We start from the raw sequence: 23,309 nt of genomic DNA, 5'->3' as shown, positions 1-23,309 counted from the left end.
ATATTAATGTATTTTTTCTGGAACCCTTGCACCAACATTTGTGTGTTTTTTTTTTTTTTTTAAGTCTTTGCTGCTTATGTATCATTTCAGTTGCCTTAAAGCTGCTAATATTTTGATGTATGTATTGTTTTGCTGTCAGTTTTGTGATTTTTGATGTGTTTGTGGATGTTTTCTTTAACCCTCATGTCGTCCTGCGGGTCAAACTGACCCATTTTAAAGTTTGAAAATGTGGGAAAAAAATATATTTTCATAGTGACACTTCTGATGTTCACATCTGCAACATTTTTGGGAAATTTTTGAAAACTTTTTGGTGGAAAAAAGAAATGCTAAAAAAAATATTTCTTAAGAACATTCACAAAAAAATCAACCAAAATCCAGTGAATTTCACTGGATTTTGGTTGGTTTTTTGGGAATGTTCTTAAAGAATATATTAGAAGTTTTACTGATATATATGTAATCACTTTAGATATTTTTAGGATTTTTTGGAAGATTTTTAAAAATTTTTTGAAAATATTTACTAGAGTTTTCTTGCCAAATTTGGGATTTATTTATTTATTTATTTATTTTTTTTTAAATAAAACTTTTAAGGGAAACTTTTAAGGAATTATTGAAATTTTCTTCCTGAAGGTTTTGCAAATTTTCTGAAATTTGGGGAATTTTTTTTGCTGAATTTTTGGATTTTTTTTCAGACAAGGAAACAATATTTTTTGGCGCCCATAAATGAATGAAATGCAGGAGGGTTAAGCTGCCATCATTTACTGAAACGGACTCACACCAGATTTAGACCAAACAGGAAGAGGAAGCTGCTGCACATCAGTTCAAACCACCTCCGCTACGTCAACACCTTGAAAACTTCACCGTGTCTTTTGCTGCCCTCAACAGTTTTGTGAGAACATGGCGATGTGCGATGAGATCTTACATAGTCCAGATGTTTCAAAGCGCCACTCGCTCCGTCCTGGGAGGAACTCTTTAAGTGGAGGAAGACACAGGGACAAAAGGTTACACAATCTGTCCTCCTCAGAGGTGAAAGTTTAAAGGTTGGCAACGGCAGAAAGTCAAACTCCACCTTTAGTCAGCCGCTTTTTCAGACGGAGATTAGTATCTACAGCCAAAGCGAAAAACGTCACTCCCAGGAAAGATTAGTTCAACACAACACCAGCAGCGCTCAGTTCATTTAGCTGATAAGATTCAGCAGCGCCGAGGTTAGAGGAGCATATTAGTGCAGGAGGAGAAAAAGCTTTATTGAAGTTTGAAGCGCCTGCAAACTGCCCTGCTGGGGGGAAAAACCCACCAGTGGAAGCTACAGCCTGATTGGTTCAAAGCACCTTCAGATGGAGAGAATCAGCAGAGACAGAGGTGAAGCAGAGGAGGAGGAGGAGGAGGAAGAGTCCCTGAAGGCACAACCGAGATTAAATGATGAGTTAATCTGAGGTCAAGCTGCACTGCAGACTTATAGACTCACCAGAACCTCAGAGTTAAAGCTTCAATTTCACAGAGATAATAACAAGAACATCTGAAATCACACCTTCTGGACTTTTTTTTTAACTTCTGAATGTCGAAAATCCAACAATTCTCTCTGGTTTTACAGTTTCTTACTCTGATAAATGCAGCAGTTTAGTTGATTTTTTAAAAGATAATCTCCTTTTTAAAGCTGTCCCCTGGTTTTAGCTTTCAGGTTATTTTAACAAAGTCAATCAAGATCTGCATCAGTACCGTTTCTTCAATAAATGCACCACTAATCACATCTTGTGCTACTTTTTTTAACTTCTATTTCACTACAGTTAGTAAATTTTCAGTTCCTTTTCTTTGAGAGTTAAAAGATTTTACAAACAGGAACGTGATCGGCCTATAAAACACGATGCATTCTTTTAGATTTAAGTACAAAAAGTGCACAAAAACTGAAATTTTAGCCCCATTTTGACCACACTAAAAACAAAACTTTCACTTTCAACATGTTAAGTCCGTTCTGCTGCTAATAATCGTCACAATGGAGGATTTTTTTGGGGAAACTAAATATTATTGAACAAATTGAAGATGTCACACAACGAGAACGCTAAAAACACTGATGGTTTTTAATATGTGGGAGTTAAAATCTGACATAGTCTTTGGTGATCATTGGGCTGTTTTGTCTCCTTGATTTGTCTAAACCAGGCGGTTAACAGCAACATAACCCTGACTTTAAAAGACAGTCTCAAAAAATGGTGAACTTTCCCTTTATTCATTGCAACGAAGATAATCAAAGCTATAATAAAAGCTTCTGCTGTTTTCAGTAAAACCTACGTTGGTGAAAACTGGACATGATTGTGGTCGCGGCAATCTGTGTAAACATTTAACTCATTTTTCTGCAGAATGAATGCACTGAATTAACCAATCAGAAAGCATCACCCAGTAACCACACTGTCCTTATATCACTCAGCTCATCCAGGCTTTAAACAGACCTGATGTGTTTTCTGGACAAACGAGACAAATGAGACAAAAAAAGGACAAAAGTGAGAAACAAAATGACAAAAAAATAGACAAAACAGACAAGCAAGACAAAAAGGAAACATAAAACGACAAAGACGAGAAATAAAACAACAAAAACATGAGACAAACATCAAAAGTCAGACAAAAAATAACAAAAACAAGACAAAATATTACAAAAATGAGACACAAAATGACAAAAACGAGAAACAAAACCACAAAAAATGAGACAAAGTATTAGACAAAAAAGTTACAAAGTGACAAAAAAAATGGACAAACGACACAAATGAGACAAAAAAATGACAAAAGGAAGAAACAAAATGACAAAAAAATAGACAAAAAAGACAAGCGACACAAAGAGGAAACACAAAACGACAAAGACGAGAAATAAAACGACAAAAACATGCGACAAACAACAAAAGTCAGACAAAAAAAGACAAAAAATAACAAAAACAAGACAAAATATTACAAAAATGAGACACAAAATGGCAAGAATTAGACAAATGACATGAAACAAAACAAAAATGAGACAAAATAAAAGAAAATACAAGACAAGCGAGACAAAAAGGAAACAAAATGACAAAGACGAGAAACAAAACGACAAAAATATGAGACAAACAACAAAAGGCAGACATAACAAAAACAAGACAAAATATTACAAAAATGAGACACAAAATGGCAAAAGAACAATGAACAATCTAGTATTTTACTTTATGATCAAAATAACTTGTCATGGTCTAGAAACTATTTTAAATTTAAAGTTTTAAAAATGTGCAATCTGCAGTTAGTGTCTTTTCTGTAGTTTGTACACTTTACAAAGTCGTCCTGAGGGCCGGATTGGACCCTCTGGGGGGTCGGTTTTAGCCCGTGGGCCGCATGTTTGACACCTCTGATCTAAAGCCTAAGAAAGAGCAAAGAAAATGAATTATCTTAGGTGAAAGCTCATCTATATGTGGGGCTGGTTAAACTTTCTACTCTGAGATGCTTGAAAAATACAGTCAGGCTGGTTTGATGACAGGGTTTAGTGTGTTCCAGAGTGTTTGTAAGGCTTAAACTAATAAAAAAAAAAAAAAAAAAGGTGCAAAAGATGAAAAAAGTTTGCAAAGACCGACCTAAAATGCTGCATTCACTCCCTCATGCTGTCTGCCTGCATCTTTAGCGGCTCCATCCACATCACTGGATCAATCTCTGCCCATTTAAGTAGGAAAATGTGCAGCAGTCGGTAAGCAGAGCTGCGTTAATTAGCCGCTTCTCTTTGACACGAAGCAAAGCCACATGAAAACACAGCTCCCCTTTAAATGGCTTCCTCTGTCTGAACAGCTCTGGGATTTACGGCGGCCCTCTCCCTCTCCGTTCAGGCTTCTTTAATTGCTCCCTCAACAAAAAGCTCACAACGTAAACAGGGCGGCGTTTTGAGCTGAAACACTCACAGAGCATCCTGAGGTGAAGCCGGAATAACTGAGCGGGGAGTTCATCACCAGCAAAGTCACGCCCCGGAGACCGACGGCCAGCAAAACACGCCTCAAACACGCTGCCGAGGTGTTTCTGCTGCCACCGGGAATGAAGGAGCCACAGATCTTTATTAAAAGCTGCTCTGTGGAAACAAACTGAACTCCGGAGGTCACTGGAGGTCGAGACGACTCAGGAACTGAACACGAATAATCAATAAAACTTAGAGAATAAGGGACACTTTACACTCTAAATGCCATTCATTATATCTGTAAACTTATCTGCACCTTCTTCCAAGCACATTCTCAGTAGTACAGTTTTGTAAACTCTTTAAAAAAACTCTTTAACAAATACTGTCATTCTTGTATATTCTGTTACTTTTTAAAGTATATTCAATATATTTTTCTATCTTATTTCACTTTATTTTAATTTAATTAAATATATTTTTATTTTAATTTTATTTCATTTTAATTTTTAAAATTTCCTTTAATTTTATTTAACTTTATTTTATTTGTATTTGTATTTATTTTATTTAGATTTTATTTCACTTTATTTAAATTTTATTTTATTTTATTTTGCTTCATTTTATTTTATTTCACTTCATTTTATTTTTAATTTAATTCACTTTATTTTATTTCACTTTATTTTATTTTATTTCAGTTCATTTTAGTTTTCACTTAATTCACTTTATTTTCAGTTCATTTTATTTTAATTTTATTAAGGTACAACTGTGTTAAGGTACAACTTAACACATCTGCTTAATTAGTTACGAACAAAAAAAAAAACTTTTATTTTAGATTAAACATATCAAATACTTTCTGTAGTAACTAAAAAAAATAAACTGCCCATTGACCCACATTTAGGAGTTTTTTTCTCTGTTTGAACAGCAATATCTGAGGAACTTTTGAAGATAAGAGTCTGAAATTTTTAATTTAACTGAAACAGATGTCTTTTTATATTTTGTTAGTCACATTTTGAGAACTATTTTGAAACTGTTCTACTTGAGTTAGACTTTCTACCAATATTACAACCAACATTCCAACATTTTGAGTAATGTTGCAGACGGACAGACAGATTCACAGACAAACGTACGCTGATCGTCATATAATTCCGCCGTGTTTCTTGGTGGAGTAACAAGCAAAGCACTCAGACAGCGCAGTACTCTGTTCATTCCCTGACCTTGTGCTGAGCACAGGCGTGTGTTATGCATGTGTACATTATGTACAGATACCGAATCATGTGACCTAAATATGTAGCGGGTGGCGGGAATTGATGGGACTCAGAAACAGCCCCACAATTTAAATAATTGATCCTTGTATCATTTCCAATAAGCCTGCAGCGGTGGATTTATAGTAGGATCGTAATCATGTGATCGTCAGCAGGCAGCTGATGTAGCGTTCACTTGTTGTCATAGTTACAGTGACACCGTGAAGCTATCTTGACGGGAAATACTTAACAAATCCAAGGATCCAGACTATGAGCTGCATCACTGCCAAAATCTGATCAGTTGGTCCTTGTGTCATTTCTGACCTTCCCTGAAAATTTCATCCAAATCCGTTTTTGAGCAATGTTGCTCCCAGACGGAAGGAAGGAAAGATTCACTTACGTATCAGTGTTTGTTGGAGGAGTAATAAAGATTACCACGATGATTTTCAAAATGATTCACCTCTTAGGAATTAAACTACAGCTGAAACAGTCCCCGTTTCTCCGAGGCGCCCCGAACGCACCTGGAGAACATCTGGTTGTGCCTGAGAACAGCTTCTTTGAGCAGAATGGTGAGTTTTAGTGAGGCCAGAAGGATTAATGCAGAAGTGTGAGGTCAGAGTGTCGGAAGAGAGGAGCGATTATTCTGACACACAGGACGGGAGGAGGACAAACAGGAAGTCGAAGCAGAGAATCCTCACCTCTTTGGCTCTCTGCACGGCATCGCTGGGAGGGTTTCTGATCTGCGGCGACGACTTGGTGTTGATCTTATCGTAGAGCTGAAACCAGAGATAAGAGTCGGTCAGGCAATCAGTCCAACAACATCAAACGATCAACAGCTTTAACAGCCTGATAAGAAGAAGTTCACGCATGTATTTCCTCATTTTTCTTACTTTTTCATGAAGACTGCTCAATTTAGGCCTCTGTAACATGAAGGAACAACTGTGTTTAAACATTTTCCTAACACAATATCTGAGTTCATGAAAAAAATAGAGAAGTTCAAGAAAAATCACCCAAAACACATCATTTATCAGAGCTAACAACTGTAAAAACGGAAATAATTGTCAGATTTTCAATTTTCCTTATTCCTTTTGTATGATTTACGGCATTATAACTGTGTCTGACTGCACAAAACACATTTCTGACACATTTCTCGCCGCTCCTAGTCATTGCTGTACCGTTTCCATTAGAGGTGCAGGACTTTGTATTGTAGCGAAAATAAAACCTACAATGAGTAAAAATAAGAGATTGGCCAGAAGCTGCTGAGGGTTCAGGAAGTCGCATAAAGAGCTGAATATTATTATCTAGAACTTGCAAAACTCAGGAAAAATTTAATTGATAAAGTTGTAAAGATGTGAAGCCAAGAGACATGGAACTAAAAAGATGCAGTTTATTCTTCACAACTTCGTTTTTATTGCAAAGTTTGCAGCTTTGTGAGGCCAAAAAAGTACTTAACAGAGAAATAGATTTTATGAAACTGGTCAGAAAGGAGACGCAGCAGCAAAAAACAGAATCAATGAATAACAAGCAAAAACTAACAAAAATAGATACTCAGGATTCTTGTTTTGATTGTTAAAAGAAAAAAGCAATAAATGATTAATAATATGAACATTTGGTGGGTTTCAGTCTCTACTACAGGGCTTTGTGTGATTAATTAGTGATTAACTATCAACTATATTTATAACAACAGTGACGTAATAAACACAAGTCAATACCAGAACACAATAAACAACAAATATAGACAAAAAATAGAACCAACAAGACCTGGAAGTTGCTTTACATCCTCTGAGATGGTATTTTTCTCATTTTTACGATCAATTATAATTTATTTTTCTTTATTTATACTGTAAATCTGTGAATTTGTTTGGTTTTCACATTGTTTACTAAAGTAAAATACTGGAACCACACTATGAAAGTACTCTGCTACATGTAAAAGCCCCGCATTAAAAATATACTTCAAGTATTACAAGTGTAATGTCATCTGTTATATATTATACAATTACATTATTACTACTACTCATGCATCAATGGAATGCAGGATTGGTTCATTTTTTCAAACTGCAACTAGCAGTTATCTTCATTCTGGATTATTTTGCAGATTCTTTTTCTCCATTACTAGATTGACTGACTGTAAAATTTCCGAAAACAGTCACATATTCTGTCACAGGTGCTCTATATTATAATATTTGTCCATTGTCAACCAGTTCGCTAAAAGTTTTTACAATGTCTGCTCGACCATCTTTGATTTTCCTGAAATTTTATAGCAAACTTAGCAATTGATCATGATAAAAGCTTGGAGTTTAAATTAAAAATCAGCCAGTGTTGCGGATTGTAAATCAACAACATGAGAAATAACAGTGAAAATTTCAGTTTTTTATCTTTAATACTTCCTGAGAAGTTTTTGTTCAAATAGCCTCAAATTTCAATGTGTGAGAAGAGTCTGCTGTGAATTGACACGCTATTTTTTAACAATTTTATCTCTGAAAATGTTTATTATATCAGCCCAAAAAACCCATATATCTCAATAAATACCCAGATTTTATCCTATGAAAATCTCTGGCAAATCAGAGATTTCAAGCAGAAGGTTCCTGATGATTTTAAATTAAGTAAACCTAATTAATTAACTGAATATTTCTCTTATTAATGACAAAACATCACATTTTGTGAGTTCTTTATAGGTTTTGCGTAACCAAAGTAAATAAAATTGTCAGATAAATGCAGTGAGGTAAAAATATTTCCCTCTGAGATGCACAGTACTTGACTAAATGTACTTTCCACCACTGGGTTTTCTCCGTTTCTTTAGCATAACGGAGTCTTTTGGAGAGTTTTCCTTCTCTGACTGCAGGATTTAAGTACAGAAGCTGCACAGATTTGTCATCTTCTGCTTCATAAATAAAGTTTATAGGGTCTAGTTTACTGTGAATCAACACAAACTCTCATGAAGACACAATTTGGTGAAAAGTTTCAACAATTTAAACGCATCTACTGCTTGAAAAAAGGTGTTCAGTTGGTTAAAAACAACAATTGTTGAGCTCCGTCTCTCTGGTTGCTTTCGTTTTTTTCCTCCCTTTCACAGCATCAAACTGTTAACAAGAAGGATCTGTTTTCTCTGACTGAAGGACGGCAGACACCAGAGCTCTGTTTATGAAAATCCCAGCTGACTAATAAACCGCACGGGTTCCCTGTTGCAGATGAGCGTGGGTGCATTTAAGAGACTGTATGTTTGCACACAAAATGGCCCTGAAACGAGGGAAACAAAGGCAGCAGCTGGAGCTGGAATCAAAGCCGTGAGCAGCTTTTTCCCAACAACACACACAGACCACCGCCGCTTTCTAATGCAGCCGTTATCATATACAAAAGAAATGCCAGTGTGAGGTTTGATGAGCGGCTTGTATTTTTCATTTAACCTGCTGCTCGCTGCGAAGCGGGGAGTCGCGCATAATGTGTGCACAGAAAACCACTCAGAGACACAAACAGAGCTTTTGTACCAGACAGTTCAATGCAGCGCTCAGACCCAAAGGTCTTCTGTTCTTGCTCAGACATGTGATGCTGGACTTCACCACGGGACGATAAACAAACAGGAAACAACACCAAGCTGAGAACTTCTCTATCTGCTGCATTTAGCTGCTGCTTCTCAGCACTTATGGATTCAATTTGCAGCAGGAAAAACGCAGACAGAAGAAAAAAAAGAATCTCCCAGCTCATATTTTTGTTCTTTTAAATCTTTATAAAACCTCAAATACAACTCAGATTTTTTTTTCACACTATAAGAGTTCTAAAATCCCAACAGATTTTGAGATCATGTCGCATCACAGCACATAAACTTCTCCTCAGATGAGAAGGTAAAGGTGCATCGTACGCTTCGATATATTGTAGAGCTCACGGTGTCAGAGGGAGCAGAACACCAAGACGGAAACTAAATGTGGTGCAACAAGCTGCTGTAATCAAACCGTGCAGGGAGAAAAAAAAATAAAGCAGAAGTGAGTCTGGATGACAAAACAGTTTGAGGAGATGTCGCCAACACGGTTTGTTTATTCTTTAACAATGTGAAGGCATCAGAGGCAGCCTCACCTCTTATGTCACCACTTGAAAGTACTCATAAGTTCTGGCAGAATTTGTAGAATATGCACCATTCTTTAATGAAAACATGAATGATCAGGGCAAATACAATTGTGTGATAATAAATAACTTTGTCTGACCACTAACTCTAAATGAAAGAAAAGTTTTTCCACAAACACGTTTTCTAAAAAAAAAAAAAAAAAAAAGGACAACATTTCACCAGTTTTGCCAGGGTATGTAAACTCAGGAGCACAACTGAATGTGAAAGCGCTCAAAGTATTACTAAGATCTTTCACATGAGTACATATAAGTACAAGTAGCGTCACTGCACTATAAACATACGGTACTAAGCATCAGCAGCAAAATGGACTTAAAGAACTTGAGAAAAGCTATAACGAATAACAGCTTTAACATGTTTCTGAATAGATAAAACAAAACATCTGGAATGAGGTGCAGATGTCCGAAGAATTGATTCATCTGAGCTCAGTTTAAATATCTGAACTGTTTCTTGGACATGAACGAAAATTTCTGGGAAATAAATCATGCAGCGAGTTCCCGGGCCTCCGACTAACTGTCACTTCTATTTGAGAGATCTGTCAGAAAAAATAACAGGAGACGACAGGTAACTCCTGAAAGATTTACTGTGGAAGCTGCGAATAAAAAAACAAACAAAAAACTGAATTATCACCTCTGAAATGTTAGTTTCCATCCATCTCTGTACAGACGTGTGTAACATATGAAGTTAAGATGCCGAAGGAAGTTCATAAAAAGGGATTAAATGTATTTTTTGATGTGATTCCAGTGCCAAACAAGCTCTTATAAATGACGGACGTAGCTGCAAAGAAGCTACAAATTTTAAAATATGGAAGCTTCTATAACGACGAAATGTGAGATCTGGTGGGCGGATCACAAAAGTCACATTTCGAATCGTATCACAGCTGTTGATTGATGAATGGAATCACATTTTTCCTGCAACTCTGCAAGGAGAAGATTCTCTAAAGATCTCTCAAGATTTAAAGAAATATTTCTCAGTGAGGTGGAAGCCAGGAGCAGATCTGGATCAGTTTCTATAAAATTTTAAGACAGATTATTGACTGGAGGGGAATTTGCAGTCTGAATGCACTTAAAAAAGCCAAATTGAAAGTTTTTCCACTCTATGAGGGTTAAACTTTAATCCTTGGTTCATGAACTGAACCGTAGGTGGGTTCGCAACAGATTAACTATGAACTTTTACACCACAAGGATAGAATAACGGCCAGGAAAGTGTTTTCTCAGTTGGACTTTTAGATATAAAATGTCATCACTTCGTCATTTTATCCTATCAGATATTTCTGTAAAATCAGGTATAAATTCTAGAGTTTTCTGAGGTCACAGTGACCTTTGAGCACCACATTTTAATCTCCTCGAAGTAAACGTCTGTGCCGAATTCAAAGCGATTCCCTCCAGCTGTTCCTGATTCATCGTATTCATGAGACTGGGACGGACAACCTGAAAACACGACGCCATAATGGAGGTCTAACAGAAAGCAATTGCTGGAGAGGAGCTCCGGGCTGATCCACCTGCAGCAGATAATTGGCTTGAAATCATCACAAAGATTCATGAGATGGAAATAATGACTTTCCAACGAAGACCGAGAAATGATTTATACACTGCAAGATGGACAAAGTGGATAATTTATTTGCTGGACGACAGAACGTGGCCGACTCTGCCTCCTTAAAATCTCATTTGCCTTCTTTCTGCTGCTTGTTTTGCCAATCGAGGATAATTGTGGGCAAATTATGTGGAGCTGTTATTCTTCATGTTTGTGATGTGTGGCGTTAATATTGTTGTCGTGTGGGAGAAAAAAAGTAGTTTTCTTTTAAGAGACAAATGTCAATAAAAGAAAAAATCTGGCTCGTTAATGTTATTGTTCATCAAGGAATGCCCAATGTGGTTGTTATTACAGCGCTGCAGAGGGAAATACTGTCAGCTAATGCAAAAAACAGAGCTGTAAAACTAAAATTTGTGTGATTCTCTGCAGACTGGACGGCTGAGGTCATAAAATAAAAGACTGTGGGTGTAGTTCAGAGGAGGAGGATGTCGGGGTTGTGCATCTTCTCCCGCTGTGACAACCTGACACGCACAAAAAAAGACCTGTTTTTGGGAATAACGACACACCGACACATGAAGTTTGCATCTGCATCACGAACAAACTCTCTCCGAAAGACAAACACGACACGCTCCTCGGGAAAATCCTCATAAGTCTGCAGAAATAAAGCAGAGAGCCCGAGGGCTGAATCGTACTCCACCGAGTGCATGTCGTCCCACATGCCGTCTGAACATACATACATATTTACTGCACTCGTCCTTTGTGCTTTCAACGCGACTGTCAACTTCTATTTGCTTTTGTTGAGTATTAAGCAAACTTGAGTTGACCTCTGAGGGGGTTTCACTTGAGAGATATTCGCAGGTATGATGCGTTTGCAGATCACATTGTGGTGGTTTTTATGAGCTGACAGTCGCAACAAAGACGGGAGATGGTGTGATATCTTAATTTCTTATTAGTGACAAGTAAATGCATGTTTTTATCTCTCTCTCTCTCTCTCTCTCTCTACACACATATATATATATATATATATATATATATATATATATATATATATATATATAGAAAAAGCAACTTTTCTGTCCATTTTTGGTCATTTTGCCATCTCTGTGGTCTTTTTATTGCCATTTTTGTGTCTAATTGTGGTCATTTTGCGTGTCAATTGGTCATTTAATGTCAAACTTTGGTAATTTTGTGTTTCACTCTGGCCACTTTTCATCTCTATTTGCTTTTGTTGAGAATTAAGCAAACTTGAGTTGACCTCTAAGGGAGTTTCACATGAAAACATAAAAAGACTCTACAGAAGACGACTGAACAAACTGTAAGAAATGCAGATATTTGCAGGTACGAAGCATTTGCAGATCACATTATGTTTTTTATGAGCCAAGAGTCACAACTAAACAAAGAAGGGAGACGTTGTGATATCTTAATTTCTTCTTAGTGACAAGTAAATGCAGACATCTTTTCCTTGAGGGCTGCTTTTTTCTCTGCCTGTTTGCTCAGAAGCTTTGGAAACCAGCACACAAGGAATGAAAAAATGCACTTGACTGAAGCGCCTCATTATACATGTCAAACGCCAGAAACACACACGAAGGTGAGACGACTTCAAATTAACTCGAGGCATCTCTTGACAAAATGCTCTTCCTGCAAACACATCAGAAGACAGAACACAACTCACCCCAAAAGACGGCAAAGTGCTTTGTTGGAAAAACAAAAAGAAGAAGAAGAGCGAGTTTCCTCAACCAGAAACTTCCATCCGCTCGGCGTCCACAGGATTTCTGGTTTCCTCGGCGTGGAGGCAGATAGTGATGGAGGCTGAGCTCGCCGTGAAAGGCACCGAGGCCCCACAATAGAAGCCATTGTTAGTTCGGGGTCTGAGGGTTGTCCTCATCCGACTCCCCCTCCTCACCCAGCAGGCAGGGGTGTGAAAGTGAGGCTGAAAAGGAGACATCTGCAGCCCCAGGCTCCCACTGACACTGCCGCCAACACACACTCCTGGCAGATCCACTCGTCTCCTGAAACCCACTTCAACACATTCAGCCTCCAGCGACCGAGAGAGCCTTTAACACAAAACAACTCTCCTTAGCCGTCACATCTCCCTCAGATGTTTTCATTTCAGCCGGATAAAACTAATTCAGAACTTCAAGACGATCGGCCTCGTCACTGATGCGGTGATTTAAGTGTTTGTGTTTGCAAGAATCTGCAGCTTATTGATGGAGAGATTTCAACCGATCACCAACCTGAGATTGATATCTTTGTTTGTCACACAGGTTAGATGTTCGGTTAAATCAGTGTTTTGACATGTTTTGCATTTTTTAATGTAGTCATAGTTAAAGTTTTATGAATTTTGGCTGACATCATGTGCATGACTTTAGAATATGCTGCCTTTTAAGAAAATACAACGCATATATAAATGACGCGTTACATATAATTCTAGAACAGGGGTGTCAAACATGCAGCCCGCGGGCCAAAACCGGCCCACCAGAGGGTCCAATTCGGTCCGCAGGACGACTTTGTAAAGTGTAAAAATTCCAGAGAAGACATTAACTGCAGATTGTAAATATAACTATAAATTTAAAATAATTTCTAGACCATGACAAGTTGTTTTGATCCCAAAGTAAAATACTAGATTCCTCTTTTGTCAATTTGTGTCTCATTTTTGTAATATTTTGTCTTTTTTGTAGTTTTTTTTGTCTTTTTCTGTCTGACTTTTATCATTTGTCTCATGTTTTTGTCATTCTGTGTTCCTTTTTGTTTTGCTTGTGTTTTTTGTCTCACTTTTGTCATTTTGTGTTTTGCTTTATTCTTTGTTTTGAGTATCGTTTTATTTCTTGCTTTTGTCATTTTTTTGTCTCGTTTGTGTTCATTTTTTTGTGGCTTTGTAACTTTTGTCTAATTTTTGTCTTTTTTTTATTGTTTCGTGTCGTTTGTCTCAGTTTTTGTCATTTTGATTCTTGCTTTTGTCGTTATGTCTCATTTTTGTAATATTTTGTCTTGTTTCGTTCAGTTCCAGATATCTGACTAAATATTGTGCACCTTTGTAGACATTCTGTGATCTGTAGGTTGTAATGTGTAAATGATAAACTGAGGCACAATGTTGTTGAAACTGAACTTATTTTTCTTAACAAATTTCAGGTTGTTCATAATGTTTTGGAAAAAGATGGTTCCTTAAATGTGAACATTTCAGAATGTACTTTTTTGCACTAAAACAAAGGAAAAATTTGGAGTTGTGGTTATTTATAGGTTATTATGTTATGATTTCACTGTTCCGGCCCACTTGAGACATAATTGGGCTGAGTGTGGTCCCTGAACTAAAATGAGTTTGACACCTCTGTTCTAGAAGAACAACTGCAAGGAAGCTGCACTGGCACACTTTCTTTATGTTCTTTTGTCAAACTGCATTTTCCGATTCTTGCAGATCTTCTGTTTAATACCCAGAGACATGACACAACCCAAAGAAAGAGAGCAGAGTGAACAAACTGGACTCCTAATAAGAGCACAGAGATGAAATGATGCTCTGACAACCAAACTAATCTAAAATGCTGGTCTACCTCGGTGCTGGCTCCTGGAATGAAGGATTTTGTGACCCAACATGGTGTTAATGTGAGGAACCAGTTGTAGGTCGACCGTCTGCTGCTGTGACCTGCAGCTCAAACATCCCACAGTCACCGAAACAAGCAGCAACCGAACATTTGTCAAGTCCACACACACACACGCACACGAACCGGGGGGGGAATTTAATCACACGCCCAAAAACAACATGACCTTTTTATATTTCCTCCAGAGGAATCCCTGCAGGTGGAGGGAAGCTGTTTGTGCCTCAGACTGCATTAAAGGTGGAGTCTGCGGTGGGCGATATTCCTCCTCCACCTCCCTGTTCTTTCCCCTCTGTACTGTGCACGGCATGAATATGCATGAGCAGAAACGTGCGCAGGACACGCTGGGATGGCGGATCAGTCCGAGACACTTTGTTTTTCATTCACAGAGCACTTTGTGTGTGTCGGCGCTGCAAAGACCCACTTTTCCGCCACAAAACCAACACGTCGCTGCCTCATCTGCATGAAACTCCCATCGAGCCTCTCTCCTCGCACTTTTGCATCATGCACACTGAGCCGGGCACAAGAATACCAAAGAGCCTTTCGACACCAGGGAAGTAGCTCTGATGTAGTGTGTGTGAATAGTACTCTTATTTTTTATTTTATAATATTTTTTCTCCAAAGAAACTGCAGTTGCTGCCACTGGAAGCACCACATCCTGTCGCAAGAGTTAAGACGGAAACTCTCCGAAGCTTTAATGAACTGTACAAATAGTCACTCTGTTCCATTATTTATCCACAAACCAGAGTAGAAAGACTGTCATAGTGGAAATCAATGACTCATAAAAGGTGGATATTTCGTCCGGTGCCGCTGTTTGACACTTACGTCGAGCAGTGTGTGTAGATGCTGGTCCTGGAAAACGCTGTGGAGGAAATCTAAGTCCTTTTCACTGCAGTCCGTCAGAGCGTGGATCTCCTCTAAACTGTCCAACACCTGAGACACAGCGCCTGAAAAACACAACGCATCGGTCACCTCGAGACGTTTTCTGAATGAAGTCAAAACACAAAAGCCCCTTTCAGACATGAGACACGTAACGTTGTCGGTATTGTAGGTTTCATTCAGACGACATCACAGCGATATTTGTCATTTACGTGAGATTGTTCAGTACATCCAAGTGACGTATAATACAGAATAATGCACAAATAAATAAAAGACTATAACTACTTTTATTTCCTAAACACTAACAACTCTGTACATGTGTGATGATAATCTAACCATGAGAGTTAAATACCTCCTGACTGATCTTATCTTTAAAAGGTATTTATGTTTTTCTCTCATCCTAAAACAACCTGTTTATGCTTTTAATGCGCAGGTTCTTCTAATTTTTAGTTCGTAAGTGCTTTAAATAATTGGATATCGAACTGTGTTAGATGTATTTGTTGTTTTATTGGTGTTTTTGTGACTTTCAATAGCTGAGATGGTTCGATCTGTATTAGTTGTGTTTGTATGTGTTCAGTATTTGTGTTATTTTAAACCTCTTGTGAAATAAGACACCACATTTCAAGGGGCTATCTGTCCTTTCAATAAATTCAAATTGGTAATTAATGAGGTTACAGCTGTTGTGCAGAAATCAGCAGCTTTCTTTCTCAGAAAATGTTCATATGAATCCTGCTGCTGTCTGATGCTGCAGATATTTAACCCTTTGATGCTCAACATTAGTCAAAAGTGACCCAAATCCAGTGGAAAATCTCCTGACCCACACTGCGCATCAAAGGGTTAATAAAGTCAGAGGAAAGACTCCTAAACAGCTAAAAGCAACAAATTAAACTTCAAAACCAGGATTTCATTCATTATTGGTGGGTTTCATTAATCTGACCTGTTACAGACTTTGTCTTTTTACAAAAAATTGAAAAAAAAACAAACCTACAATGTACAACTTTTTCCCACCATTTTTACTGGAAAAATGGAGGCTCTACATACTATAGATGTTTCACTATTTGCATCTTTACAACCTCTTCTAACTCTGTTTTCACACTACTCAGCACATCTATCCTTTCAGTAATTCAAATTCAAATTGATAATTAATGAGGTTACTGATGTTGTGCAAAAATGGGACAGTTTATATGGATCCTGCTGCTGTTTGATGCTGCAGATATTTAATAAAGTCAGAGAAAAGACTCCTAAACAGCTGGAAACAACAAACTAAACTTCAACTCCTGTTAGTCTAAACCTGGATTTCATTCATTATCGGTGGGTCTCATTATTCCGACCTGTTCCACACTCTGTCTACACTGGTGTAAAAGCTTATTTTTATGGACATTTTATATAGTGACAGATGTGAAACTGTAGAGCAAAGTAAATGAGGTTTTGTGATTTGGGCAAAAAACTGTATCTTTTGCTCTCTGGGATGTTTTTGACTCAATATCAGCGCTGAAATGTGAAAAAAAAAACTTCTCCAGATCACTTTACATAACTAAAAGTACATCGCATGCGTACAGTTCAGACTTATGTAATCCTGACAGTGATACAAAAAATGAGACTAGATCCAATCTAGTGAGACTGCTGTTGCGACACTTACTGAAAAGTGTCGATTCAATCTGATGCCGTCAGATTAACACAAAGAAGCAAATGTCTGAAAAGGGCTCGAGACGTTTTGGTGCAAGAAACATTTTAAAGTGAAAAATCACAACTGGCAAACACAACACAGAGAGAACAAACAGATACCTACGTTCTGCTGCTAGCAGTCCTAGCAGGTGGGAAGCATTAATACGAACAGACACACAAACAAACACAGTTGTAGATGAACAGAGATGCTGCAATCAGAGTTAAAACAGTTAGAAGCATTTAAATCACGAGTGGATTGCTTGTGTTTTCGATCTCAGCGTACTGTCACCAAACTCTGCATGCAAAACAAAAGGATAAAGACGCCCTGCGGGGATGTTTTCTTTCACAGCAGCTATTAACCTGCATAATGAGATAATCAGCAGATCGCTGCGTGTTCCGTACGTCTAAGAGCAGCTGGTGTGGTCTGCGGTGAGAACGGCCTTACAAAGAAAGCAGAACTTGAAAGAAAACATCACAACAGGAAGGAAATCCGAGTGAGGATGTGCGCTGTCGATGGAGGGCCAGCAGGTGTGGGTGTACCTGAGGAGGTGGGGTCATCGGAGAAGTCGTGGAGCTCCTCGGGTGGGTCTCCGTAGAAAGAGTTAAACTTGTGGCTGGACACCGCAGCCAGAACGGCTCCCTGAAACAACAAGACGAGCATCAAAACGAGCATCTGTGTTTATCTCATCATCACAAACACGCGGTGTCACGGCAACAAGCTTCGGATGTTGCGCAACTTTCATGCATGTCGATGAGACGAACCTTGAGCTTCCTCCTGGCGTTGAACTTCCTCAGCTGCTCCACCGTCTCCGGCAGGTGGATTTTGTAGGCATAGCGGTCCCTCTCCTTAGAAATCCAACACAAGAAGAAGAAGAAAACAGCTTAGACAAACACAACTCCACTGATTTCACACGTGAAAAGCATTTTACTCGTCATTTAGAGTTTAGACATTTGTAAAGCAAACCCTTCCTGTTTCATTAAGTCCTTTATTTATAGCATAAAGTTTGTGACAGGTGGGTGTTGTTTTATTGCTTTTTATGTCTTTTGTTTTGCTTTTGTGCAAAACAAATAAAGTGTGATTGACTGATTGGCACTCAGACAATTGATATAATGTCTTCTGTGTTTCTTAGGAAGCTTTGTCAAGTTTTCAGCTTCAGGACCCTGCACTGGACTGGACACAAAGTTAGAAAGTTGTTTACTAGTCAGAGAAAGTGCTGCATCTGTGTGAGGTTTAGTTGTTAAATAACAAGTAGATTTTTTTCTTTCTCTGCAAAAATTTGTTCAAGAGTAGGTGCAGTTTCATTCGACCAAAGCTGTTTTTTTTGGGTTGACTAAGGCCCTATTTTATTATTTTTTTTAAGAATAGAACAATAAATCACTAACCGACATCCCTTTCAGACATCACAAACAAAAACACTATCACTGAACTTTAATAAGACTTTTTAACTTACTAACTCTCCGAACCCTGAGCAATTTGTGAAGAAAGTGTGCTACAACATACTTATACTGCCATAAATCATAAAAATAGAAAAAAAAATATGTAGAATTTCCTCTATTATGCACTTTACAGAAACTGAAAAAGACTATAAAATCAAACATCTGGCTAATTTTCCCAATGAAATCACATGTTTTTTTTAAAGATAACATAGCTTTCAAACCCACTGGAAGGTTTTAGGGTTAAGAGGGTCAAAGAGTAAATTTAAAGGCTAAACACTCTGGTTCTGGGTAAGTAGCTCCTCCACAAAGTTATTGTGCTGCTGTCAGTGTGTGAGAAAGCTGCAGCAGAAGATTTGCCACATGGCGATGCTGCAACATATTTCTGGATGTAAACAGAGAACTGTGGCTTGTGTGGCCAAAACTATATACAAAAGAAGAAAAGAGGAACTAAGGTTTAAGTGGTGCACAGCTTTGGGGGCTTGTGTGATATTGTGTCCATAAAGTGACATTCAAATGATTGCGGTGTACGATCTAATTCATCTGGACCTCGAGAGCAGACGCTGATTTGTCAGAATTTTAGTTGAAACGCTTGTGGCAGACTACAACGCGCCTTTAAAATTTGAGGATTTGAAAGACGTGTCAGACAGCCCCCAGACGGATTTCAGGTCTCTCAGGTGAATTGTGAAGAAATCACTTTTAAGTACCCCTCCATCACTGTCCACAGAAGAAGACACAATAAAAGCTCCGGCTGACAACACATGACAGGCGTGAACACCATAGTGCCCAAGCTTCCTGTCACTGCTTTCCTGTGTGAAGAGCTGAGACGCCCAAGTGACTGATCATTGCGTGACGGCTTCGGGCTACACGGTATTACTATTCCGCCTGCGTCGAAAACAGACGAAAAGTTTCTACAAAAGTCCAAACTTCGGGTGCGTTTCGATGCATGTTTACCACTTTCCAAAGCGGGAAGAACATTTTTGGATATTTGAACGGAGTTTGAGTTTCGTGAGATTGTTTGTCGCACTGTGGCAATGCATCTGACGTCAGTAATAATGAACGCTTTTCTCAGTTTTCGAGACCTCCCTGCAGTCAATCTGTACAATCCTGCTGGATAATTTTTGACTCAAGCATTTAAATAATCAAACAAAACAAGTAGGACATAGTGTTATCGAATGCGCTGCAGTACCTTGAGCCAGGGGTGGTTAAGAGCCTCGTAGACGGTGATCCTCTCAGCAGGATCCAGCATCAGCATGCGTCTCACCAGATCCTTAGCGCTCTCTGAGATCTGGCTCCACTGGCGAGGATTCATCTACACAAACAAATAAATACAGACTTTACCCCAGGTTTATGGTATTATTCATGCCGTTTAAATTCCAGATTTGGGCCAAATTGTCCATGTGGCCCAAAGGAAACACCCTTTCAGACATGCATGCGTAACTGAGTGGATTAGAAGCAGAGTGGTCTAACCCACAAAATAATCCAAACTGAGTTTTATATGATTTCCGTAATATTTTATGGTCTAGATTTTAGTGACAAAGTGGTCTAAACCCCCAACCCAAACATAGCGCTACAGTGACGCTTTGAATGTTAGACCATTCTTGAAAACACAAAACTTGGAACCCATTTTTCTCAAAAACTAAAAAGTGGGTCAGACCTCTCTGCTTCCAACCTCTTCAATTAACATTAAAAATGAGGTGTCAAGTATAAAGAATGTTTTCTGCAAATGAAGGTAACTGTATGTCGCCAACTTCAACAATAACTCAAGTTCAGGGGGTCACATTGGGGTACGGTTGGTCAATGTCTTTACTGGTACAAACAGTCACCAAATGACTTGCTTGTATCTGGAAACAGAGTACACAAGATGGCAAAATTCTGTAAAATTATCTAAGCCATTTGATTACAACCAAAGGAGAACATGCTATAAATGTCAGTAGTGATGCTGTGAAGGAGCTGAATGGGAGACTAGTAAAAACTAAAACAGAACTTTACGAGGTGCAACTAACAAGTTCTCAGCCTATAAAAAACAACAAAGACCACACTTGAGATATCCTTGGAGCTTCAGTAAAAAGCAGCTGGATTTCTCTTTTATTATCTTAAAGACCTGAAATGAAGAAGCCTCCTGGAAGAGACAGAAAATATCTTCAGGAACCTAGAAGTTGCCTTTGATTGAAGCTTCTATGATAACCCAGTCATCTACACAGACATACTTGACTTAAATTTGCCTCTTTGTGCATCAATACACTGCTTCCAGTGCTCCTGTAATATGTCTACTGCTCCCTGGAAGTCCTGTTGAAGTCAAACAGCATCTATGACGCCTGTTTTATCTCCTAAAGTGCGTCAAACCCCTCAATCTGAATTTCATGTTTAAGGAAATGGAAGGAGTCGTAGCGTCCGGCAGATGGAGAGCAATGAATGTGTCGTTGTGACCGAAAAACGTGATTAGTGCTGACTGTTCTGATGTCTCAGTAAACCATCATATGGGTTTTTTTCAATGATTAATATCATGTTGTGGACTTAACAAAAGCATTTATCAGCAACTCTTATTACTGATCTAGTAAATGTACTGATGTCTGACGTTGCACTAAGAGTATCGTCAATTTGTGCTGTTTCTGGACTTCAAACTGTAACAACGACTTGCTCTTAGTTCCTGCTCATTTTAGACTTAACGTACACTTAATGTTCTATTTGAGTTGTTTAGATATTTTTTGTCTACCAGCCTCAAGGGCTGGCAATTGACCAATAGCAATTATGTCAAAGTGACATTCTATTTGCCCAATTAATTTGTTTATTACTACCCAGGACGTTACAGTAGAATTCTGCACTGTCAGCCCAACTCTAGGGGGCGAATTCATGGTGCACAACTCTGTGAATGTTGACCAAACTATCAGCATGTTCTTGGTTCTTTCACTAAAGACTGCTGTCTGGTGGTTTGTGTTGTATCAGTAGATCTCAACCCTAGTGTCACATCATATTCATAGTGAAATCGCAAATGAACATCTACAAGTGGTCAGAACAGGACAGAACACGTAATAAAAGCGGCAGGAGCACTGGAAGCCGAGTGTCGCTGCACAAGGACACCACATCTAAAGGGATGGTGGCCAAAGTTTAATGCTTTTTATAGACACAGAACTTCTTGAATGCACCTCATAAAACATCTTAAGACTGTGGCGGTTCTTTGTATAAACCCCTGACCTTGTATTTGCCTTTGCAGATGGCTTCAAACAAACGGTCCTTGGTGCCATAAAAAGGGAGACATCCCGAGAGGAGAATGAAGAGGATGACTCCACAGCCCCAAACATCCACAGGTTTACCGTACGGTTCCCTCTTCACCACCTCTGGGGCCATGAAGTGTGGAGTTCCTACGCGACCTGCAGATACAAAAATAAAGAACCCAGTTCATTGTACAGTAAGGACAAGTGGATGTCCTACACATTGAAACTTCCTCTGTAATTTTCAATTAATTCCTATTTTTAGGCTCTCTGGACTAGAAAAAGGAAGTACTGACTGATTTTTCTTCCTACTTTGAAACAAAACTTTCATCTTATTCCATTTTTTAGGGATTTGTTACTACTATGTTGAATATAAGGTCACACAAAAGAGGAAACAGACCCCTAGTGTCAGCTTGCTTCCTACTTCTTGACTAAAAATTGAAGAACTACACAGTTTTTCAGGTCCAGTTCAACATTACCATGGTATTGTCCAGTTTTCAAAGTTTTAAAATTGTGTTGACTTGCATTAAAATTACCATCTTTCCTAGTTTCCGACTGAAATAAAAAGACAACAGCATGAAAGTTCCTCCAAAATGTTGAATATAGTGAAGACATACATAACCAAAACTGTGGAATACCCCAAGATAAATGTAATCAACCATTCAAGGATATATTATTTATATACATTCAAAGTTTTAGGTTAGCGCCAAACCATGGAAGCTAAGTCTCCTGACAAAGAAGTATTTATCAGCCACTGCCATGGACACGTCCATACAGAAGTGACCAATACAGGAAAAAAACGCGGGTTTACATACTGTCGATAGTTACTAGTAACATTTTTGCAAACTCTTTGTCTTTGAACTAAATCTGGAAACATGTAGAATAAAGTGATGTTGATGAAATACCACTTTGGTAATTTTACAGATTTTTAATGAATAATTCAAGGACCATCGGGAAGTTGAACATCTAATGATTTTCTCTGTTTTACAATTCCTGGCTCTGATAAACGGTGTAATTTTGGTGATAAAAGAAAACCTGCCTTTCAGACTTGCTGCTGGGTTTTGGGGTTCAAATGGTTAAGCTCCATTCAAATTCGATTTTTTTTTTTAACATATCTGAGGTTGGGGGAACTGTTTTTGCTAAACTGACTGATGGAAACACCAACTTGTACAACAGGCCTGTTTGGGAGCAATTGTGTCAACAGAAAAAAAGGCAAGAGCCAGTAAATGTGGTTTTATAATGTCAGCTGGAGGTTTTCTGTTTCTGTCTTTTTTTTGTGTAGATAAGTGCTGAATCCTCAAAAGCAAAATCTCCATTTAAATGGTAATTTTATACACGAATATACACGGTAAAAGGACTGCTTTACTGTATTTGTTTACATTTTGGTAAACTGGCACCATTAAAAGTACATCAAGTTAGCAATTAGCAGTACCACTTTGCAATGTACCCATGAATTTACATTCAAAACTATCATTTGCTTCTGTTCAATGATTTCCATGCAGGTTTATTTACACACAACATTCCTGGAAAGTGAAGCCACACTGAATTAAAGGTTTTTGTTTTGGCACATTAAGTTAAATTATGGAGGGGCATAGCGAATAGGTCTTATCCAGTTAATCCACGATGAATGTTTTTCCAAAGAATGGTTTGGAAAATCTGCCCCATAGCTTAAGTATCATTTTTATCATCGTTTTTATTTCAGTAATGTTGAAAATGCTCCTTCAGTTTGACTTGAATGTGTGTTTATGTGTTTGGGATGGGAGA

At 38.2% G+C, this 23,309-nt stretch overlaps 1 protein-coding gene across 18 annotated transcripts in view; it reads right to left on the bottom strand.

Moving 5' to 3' along the window:
• caska (calcium/calmodulin-dependent serine protein kinase a) overlaps positions 1–23,309 on the bottom strand; it is a 199,140-nt gene that overhangs the window by 32,998 nt on the left and 142,833 nt on the right. For 7 of the 18 annotated variants that reach the window (XM_055015327.1, XM_055015326.1, XM_055015331.1 and 4 more), the window contains exons 7-14: positions 21,529–21,704; positions 19,523–19,645; positions 17,662–17,745; positions 17,440–17,539; positions 17,024–17,041; positions 15,181–15,302; positions 5,817–5,894; positions 920–967 (exon numbers count right to left, since the gene is read on the bottom strand). In XM_055015327.1, the coding sequence (XP_054871302.1) occupies positions 920–967; positions 5,817–5,894; positions 15,181–15,302; positions 17,024–17,041; positions 17,440–17,539; positions 17,662–17,745; positions 19,523–19,645; positions 21,529–21,704 (749 nt within the window). The remainder of the gene's footprint in view (positions 1–919; positions 968–5,816; positions 5,895–15,180; positions 15,303–17,023; positions 17,042–17,439; positions 17,540–17,661; positions 17,746–19,522; positions 19,646–21,528; positions 21,705–23,309) is intronic. The other 11 variants (XM_055015332.1, XM_055015338.1, XM_055015335.1 and 8 more) reach the window with 3 other exon arrangements.

This window comes from Amphiprion ocellaris, chromosome 11 (assembly GCF_022539595.1).
Source record: "Amphiprion ocellaris isolate individual 3 ecotype Okinawa chromosome 11, ASM2253959v1, whole genome shotgun sequence".
NCBI lineage: Eukaryota > Metazoa > Chordata > Actinopteri > Pomacentridae > Amphiprion > Amphiprion ocellaris.
Note: the sequence above shows the minus strand (reverse complement) of the source record. Positions and strands in the feature narration are given on the sequence as shown.